Raw genomic sequence first — 7,713 nt, 5'->3', positions numbered from 1 at the left:
AAGATTTACCCTGTATACTATCTAATCAGCTGATAGGAGTTTCTGGCTTGCCTAGGAAATGTCTGGCTTCCACAGCCTCCTCAGTACCCATACTGAACAGTGGCCAAGCTGCAGTGCCAGGTGAGGGGAGGTCACCTAAGTAAGTCTGAACTCCAAGATGTAACAGTGAAAGGCAAACACAATATCCTAATGTAAAATACCCAGAATTATTAAGTCCAGAGAATTAGCTAGTGACTTCAGTGAGCATGGAGTTTCTTTACAGAGTGATGAAATGTTCTGAAACTTAATGGGTGTGTGTGTGTGTAAGTGGCTTCATAATACTAGAAAGGTATCAAATCAACTATATAATTTAAGTGGTAAGTGGCTTATGGAGTTAATTTCATCAAATTAAAGAGAAAAGGTCTTTCAACAGTGAAGGCACTTAAGTTTTTCCTCCGTTCCTCTGAAAAGGTGCCTGGATGCCCAACTGTCTAAAACAGCTCATGTACCCATGGCTCTACCTGTAGCTCAGGTTGAGGCCCAAGAAGCAACAGTATCTCCCGAGGCTCACATACAGTCCTCCTACTGTGGGGACCACAGAACACGGACCTCCAGAGTACAGTCCAAATGCCATTTGCTAGCCCAGGCTCCCATTCTAGCTCATCACAGAGGCTACCTTGGCTATGTGTAGAGGGCCTAAGGTAGAGTACCAGGGAGAAAGAGGCCCCAAGAAAAGCTCTGTGTTCCTCCAAGGTTGCCACTCAGATATGCTGCCGGACTGCCTATGCTCGAGAGCCTCAAGACTTGTGCAGCACAATTCATCCATGATGCTGCAGACCCAGAATCAGCTTTTCCACTCTCCCTTCCCGTGGGGGCACTGGCCCAGAGCTAAGTTAGCACCAACATGGAGGCAGCAGTTTTAAAGCCAAGACATTCTGGTCCCAGGAAACAGGCAGTCCTTTCCCGAGGGCTTCTCCTGGCTCAGACCAGACTTAGCTGCAATCCCTTACTAATGCTTTATCTAGCTGTGGGATGTTCTGGCCTTTGCCAATAATTGTGGCAAATCTCAAGGATGTCCATATATCACTGTTGCTTCTAGCACTGCTTGCCTGTGCCAAGTATGCCACCTACTACACCTCTCTAGCCATGGCCCTTCTCCCCTCAAAACTGAACTTCCATCTGTAGCTGGCCTGTGAAGGTCGGGTCTTCTTTGCTTTTTTTATTCCAGAAAAGGAGCAGGGTGCACAGCTGGTCTACAGGATACACCAGTGTCCCCAACATCACAGCAGAAGGGATGATCATACAGAGTCACACCTTAGGCATCTCTTTATTAGGACCCATGTTCACGTATTTTGCAAATACAAACAGGTACTCAGCAAATACATCCAGTTTTGAAACATTTTATAGCTGTGAATACTTCATTCTAAAAGGCGGGCTGGTTCATTATTTGTCAGGGAGACAACTCTCTCCTCAGGCTCAGTGACCACACAGAAAACAGAAGCACCCTCTGAAGGCCTGTTCTGCAGGCTCCCCTTCAAGAACTGCAGGGAGGCTGTGCAGAACTCATGCAGAATGACATTATCATAAGCAAGCTTGGTTTCTGGTGCTCAGAAGAGTCCACAGAGTTGAGCCATCTGGTTGTAACCCCACTGTGTTCTGTTGTCACTGCTCAGAACTTATGGGACATGGCGCTGCTGGGCCTGTGCTGCAGACATGACAGTACAGACAAGCCACCATCTTCCTCAGGCTGCTACATGCCAGAGACGATGAGACAAAAGTTTCTGTCTTGTGACAAGAACTGTGTATCAAATAAAACTTAGGAAAAAAAATAAAATATCTGGAAAACCCACAAGTTAGTTCTTGGCAGAAACTGCAGGTTCTGGAGACTGAAGGAATTCGTAAGGGTCATGGGTGACATCTGGCTGCTCCCCAACACTAAGGCGAGAAGGACTTCCTGTAAGTTTGAAAGAACATGGCATTTAACTGCAAAGCTCAGGAAACAACATCTGTGGCTGGTATTTACAGAGACAAATGTCCTCCCTGGCAGTAGACGCAGGTGCACTCTCATCCGAGCTGAATCAGGGACATCTGCAACTTCTCGGGCTCTGTTCTGCTTAACATTCCGATTACAAGGTGATCATAGTAACTAACAACTCTAGTTCTTCCTCTGGCAGCTGTAGCCAGGCTACCTTTGAAGGGATCAGGATTCACTGTGTACACAGACTACTTCAGGATTGCATGTAAGGTCAAAAGAGGACAAATGGCAATGGAGGCTAGGGAAAGTAGTTCCTAGAGGCCTGGCTCAGTTGCTCTGGTTAAGCAGACTTGAGAAAAGACAGACATGATTGAAGAAAGAACTGCAGTCACCAGACTGAACAGTAATGTGCTCATAGGAAAGTTGATTGAGCAGAGATCTTAGGACTGATAAGGGTCTGTAATAGCTTTGCCGGGTCCCATGTAGGATGTGATCCATGTGGGAAGAGGAGGCTCTATGAGATGTGAATGACTTATATCAGCATGTAAATGGTAAAGTGTAAAAGCAATCAAAAGGAAAACCAAATAAAGCAGTCTGTCCAGGCCACTCAAAGGCAAATAGGGTAAGATTTGCATAAAGCCAAAATTCACAAGGAAAAAAGCTTACAGAAAGTCAAATGTGATGTTAGCGAGCTACTGGAAGGCTTTAAAGCCTGAGCAACAGTTCATAGACATAAGTGATAAAACCTTAAATGAAAAACATTAAGCTTGTCTTAGAGATGGGTAATCAAACTAGTTATCCAGCCCTCCCTCCCTCCCTCCCTGAGTTTACTGTATATATTTCCCTCCTATAAAAAGTACACTTGGGACGGGGGTTTTGTTTTGTTTTGATCTAGACCTGGTTTTTTCAACAGTTAAGTATGGCCAGGGAAAGGAAAGAGCTGTGGTGCTAGCCCAGAGCCTGTCCTGACTAGGCATCTAGCCGCAGTGGCAGGCACGGCACGCCGGGGTGCAGCCCTGCTTCCTCTTGGTCTTATGCCAGAATGAGCAACACAAGCTGGCCCAAGCAAGACCACATGGGACAAGGGTATGCACAGCGGATTTGTGATGGCAACAGTGTTCCAGGTGAGGGAGGTGAAGGCTCATGAAAAACAGCCATTTATAGAAGCCTGAAAAGGGTAGTGTCTCCGACATCAATGCTACCCCACAGCACCGTTCTGGGGAAACAACACAAATGGTGAGACTGTGCTATGCTGTATAGACCCTGCTAACGTTTCCTTTTTAGTTGCTCTTTAGCCATCCAAAACCAGATGGGACTTCGAGTGGAGAGTGGTAGACCTTTCTACTCTGGAAAAAAGTTTCATTATATTAACAGCTGAGGCCGTAAAGATTTGAAAATGGACCTGAAAGGATGGTAAAAGCCACAGTTAAAAGAGTTTGAATGAAGGCACTGTGCTGGCTAGTTTCTGTCCTCAACTGAAGAACAGACTGGCTTGTGGGCATTTTCTTGATTGCTAATTGATGCAAGAAGGTCCAGCCTATTGTTTCAAAGGCCCATGCCCAGCCCAGTGTGCTTCTCTTCCAGCCTGCTGCTTTTGAAGATGTAAGCTCTTAGTTACTGATCTGGTGCCATGACTGCCTGCCGATCACCACCAGACTTCCAACCATGCTGATTATAGACTAATCCTCTGAAACTGTAAGCAACCCCCTCCCCCTTTTTTGAGACAAAGTCTTTCCATATAGCACTGACTATCCTGGAACTCACTATGTAGACCTGGCTCACCTCAAACTCACAGAGAGCCACCTGTCTCTGCCTCCTGAGTATTGAGGGTAAAGGTATATACTACCATGCCTGGCACTTTAAGTGCTTTGTTTTATAAATTGACTTGGTCATGGTGTCTCCTCACACCAACAGAACAGTAACTAAGATACCACGTAAGGTGTGCCTGGTGATAGAACAGTGGCATGACTTTTGTGTTCAACAACCCACTTTCGGATTGAATTAACACAGGAAGAAATTCACATACAGTACTGTAATCCAGGGTAAAGGAAGTGACTGGGGAGGTCACTGGCCTCAGTAGGAAAGTAACTACTGCTGTTTTGTTAAATGGACACGATATGCCTTATCAATCTGCCTTTGAAACCCCTTTGTGCTTACACCCACAGAGAACTACTTCTGTCAGCCCCAGCTCTAAATAAGAAAGACTGCTGATGTGTCATAGTGGTCCAATGCTTGGTCACAGATGGAGGAAAACAGTCCTATCACTCACTCCAAGGAACATCACGAAAGAAGAGCCAGAAGGAATGACTTCCCTATGCTCCTCTAACTGACTCCAAAAATCTCTCTGGGTCACTAAGCTATACTTGGGTAGAACTATTTCTCTGGGCTATTGTCGGTGCTGTATCCGGGGAAATGGCACGGCTCAAGCATTTTTAAGGAGCTAGAGAGACAACATGTGAAATCCTACATGTGGCTGGAATACTCAGAATGTTAGTGGTATGGCTCATCTCTCCTTAAAACAGAAACCTCTCACCAGGGACAGGTACATGTTCTCCCAATAGAAAATGAACACTCCTTGGTTGATACACTCAAGGAATAAAATATGGAATGGCAGAGGACAGGTGGCAACAAATCTCTTACAGAAACAAATATCCTGGTCCCCAGGGATGCACAAGGGTGGAGAGACGTCCTGTGCCCAGGGTCCGTGGGCCTGATCCCAGCTCCAGTGCAGGCTCCTCCTACTAGCCTGTGTGAGGCCCTTACCTGGAGGGTGCTGCTCCCTCTCAGAGGCAGTGGACAGAGAGCTAAGATTGGAGGACGGCCGGGAGCCTCCTCGCTCTGCTTGTGCTTCATGTAGGTCCTGCAGGAGCCTGGTTGTCTCATCCAAGTTCAAGTGGCTATCATCATGATCCAGCTCCTTTTTCACTTTCCCTGTGACAAAAAGGATGCTGGTAAATGTAGTCAGCACATGGACTAGGCACATTGTGTAACTGTTCTGTAAGATCGCTGCTGATTGGGCTCACAGCAGAGGGAACCCCATCTGATGATCGGCCAAGGGCTGGTTGTAGGCAAGGAAGCAGACCCAGTGTCTCTCACTCAAGCAGAATGCTACACTGAATCTCAGCCACCCAATGCACCAACACCATGGACAATTTTGTGTCTGATGCTGGTCTCCTGCCATAAACAGAATAAGGACAGAGTACACAAATAAAGACACTGAGCAGAGTCTCCACTCAGCTTCCAAACCTAAGAGCAGACCAGGATCCAGTGTTGTCTTGTCTCAGCAAAGGACGACCTTGAACCTCTGATAGTACATAGTTTAGCCAGAGGACCTAGGAGTCCACATTTGACTGTATGAAGAATGGCCTTAGGAACATTACGGAAGAGGAGGCAGAAAGATTGTAAGAGCCAGAGAATCAGGTAGTTTTCTGTGAGATTGTGTCGCCTAGTAATAGCAGAAACTATACTCATAGTCTCACCAGCCTGACTGCCCAAACATGAGTTGAACAAGGATAGCACCAATGGTCATGCAAACACAGGAGGAAAGCCCACGAGGCCCCAACCCTACATAAGGAACAATAGGCAACTACAGAAAGCTGGGAAAGGGAGGTATGCCAAAAAAGAGAACACCAACTGGTTGTTCAATGACAGATGGTCATCCCTGAAACATACACACAAGGTAACACTATATGGACCGAACATCTTCTAAAAGTTGTAAAGGAAAGAAAAATCTTACAAGTGCCAACACAAAGGTAGTCTGTATGCAAGAAAGTGCTCTGAGCAGCCTGGGCCACTGTTCTTAGGAACACTGGTATTTAGCTTTATTTATTTATTTCAGGAGGCAGGAAGTCCCCACCACTAATAGACACTATGTATATGCAGAGTATGAGCCATATCTACTCCTGTGACATCTGGAACCCAGAGGTCAAGCCAGGACGGGTGCACGTGGTGGCACCTGAACAGCCCCCACCCAATCAACACCCAGGTGCCGAGAACCTATCAAGCATGCAGACACCAATCACTGAAGGACTGAAGCACGTGCCCTCTAACTCCTTGGGGGCCTGCATCTGGTTCCCTCTGGACTTTTTCTTAGTGCTCTTAGTGCCCCTTCCCTCCAATGACTGCTTTGTTTTGTGTTATAAAATAAAATAAAATAAAATAAAATATAATAGTATAAAAAGAAAAAAAAAATCCTAGCCCTGAATCCCAATAGGTCATGGCATCTGGGGTGTCTTGGGGACTAAAACAGAGTTGACAAAAGACAACGAATAGAAAGATGGCAGATATGAACCTGATTCCTAAAAACTATTAAAACACAAATTACCTACAAATACTCCAGCCAGAGGCAGTGTGAGGATGTACACACTTCATTACGTTACCTTTATAATGTTCACAAAGACCTATGTTCTCAGCCCGATACTGCTGACTCTGGAGCCATCCTCACTATGAAATGTGCCACCTCTCCATGTAATAACTTTAAATGGCCCCCAGGCACTGCTCTAAAGGAGGACCATAGGCTAATCAAGAATATGCTAAGAGAAGCAAGGAAGGGTACAACACAAGACACTGTCAAGGGACCTAGCAGTCCTCGATCCTAGGTTCCTTAGGTGAAGGAAAACACACCCCACCTCATGGAAGATGGCATTTCCCATCAGTAGAGAGCTCATCCTTCAGGATATGAGCATGCTGACACATGGCTGACATACTGTGCACATGACTAGCACCAAGCATCTCAGCTACTGAACAGGTACAGCTCTAAGTAAGAAAGGCCCAGGAGCACAGGGCCAGGGCTATTTGTAGCTTCTCTTCAGAGTGGCATGCACCACTGTGTGGGGTCAGTGATAAAGGTCACTTCCGTCTAAGCCTGACAGTCTAAACAAAGGAATCTGAAGAAAACACACATCACTTCTACTTCCTAGTCTCTTATAAAACAATGTTGTATATTGGTGCTTTGTTATTTGGGGTTTTGTGTGTTTGTTTTTTGGTATTTTTGGTAAAAAGAATGAAACAGAGCATTATTCATGCTAAGCAAGCACTCCACCACTGAGTTGCACAATACTTCTCTGACACCAGGGTTTCTAACTGGGCAACCAGCAGCTATCAGCTGGGTGTCCTGTTCCTCTAGTCTCACGCTGTCCCCTGGAGACAGCATCTGGGCCCATATGCTGAGGGTATAGATAGGCCCTAACACAGCCCAGGGTAGCTCCTGTTCTGACTAGTGCTAAGTTGACTCCCCACAGGTTCTCCTGGACTGTGTTATTTACCAGGGCAGCCTGTGAACACAGAGAAACCAAAATGATGCTTTCTTCTAACATCACAGGTAAGAATGGAATCAATGTGAGAAGCCACATACAATAGTGCCCTGGATGCCTCACCAAGAGAGCTGAGCATGGACACATCCAGGGAGACGTCAGGATATGGTTTCATCGACATGAAATCCAGAACAGGGCCACCATTATCTCCCAGTGGGTCCCCAACCTGCAGAAGATGAGAAAAAAGATGGTACAAATGTCAGCTGATGCCAGCTGTTGTAAGTCTAAATTTGAGCTAAATTTGAGCCCATCTCTCAGTAAGTGACACAAATGAGCACTGTTCTAGGGGCTTCAATCCAAGGCACATGGAATGTTAAGCTTATTAATGGAAGTGTAAATCCAAGTCCAGAGACCTGTTCAGATCAACATAGCTCTGACAACTTTCCTCTCTACTAAGAGCAAAAAAAAAAAAAAAAAAAAAAAAAAAAAAAAAAAAAAAAAAAAAAA

At 45.7% G+C, this 7,713-nt stretch overlaps 1 protein-coding gene across 3 annotated transcripts in view; it reads right to left on the bottom strand.

The window, feature by feature from the left end:
* Nucleotides 1-1,280: 1,280 nt before the first annotated feature.
* Brd9 (bromodomain containing 9) overlaps nucleotides 1,281-7,713 on the bottom strand; it is a 27,505-nt gene continuing 21,072 nt past the window's right edge. For all 3 annotated transcript variants that reach the window (XM_055598001.1, XM_055598003.1, XM_055598004.1), the window contains exons 14-16: nucleotides 7,330-7,432; nucleotides 4,718-4,885; nucleotides 1,281-1,933 (exon numbers count right to left, since the gene is read on the bottom strand). In XM_055598001.1, coding sequence (XP_055453976.1) covers nucleotides 1,833-1,933; nucleotides 4,718-4,885; nucleotides 7,330-7,432 — 372 coding nt within the window. In that variant the 3' untranslated portion in view covers nucleotides 1,281-1,832. The remainder of the gene's footprint in view (nucleotides 1,934-4,717; nucleotides 4,886-7,329; nucleotides 7,433-7,713) is intronic.

Source organism: Psammomys obesus, unplaced genomic scaffold (genome assembly GCF_907164565.1).
Source record: "Psammomys obesus unplaced genomic scaffold, mPsaObe1.curated_primary_1811, whole genome shotgun sequence".
NCBI classification, from domain to species: domain Eukaryota; kingdom Metazoa; phylum Chordata; class Mammalia; order Rodentia; family Muridae; genus Psammomys; species Psammomys obesus.
The sequence above is the reverse complement of the archived record's forward strand: the minus strand, read 5'-3'. Positions and strand labels throughout refer to the sequence as shown.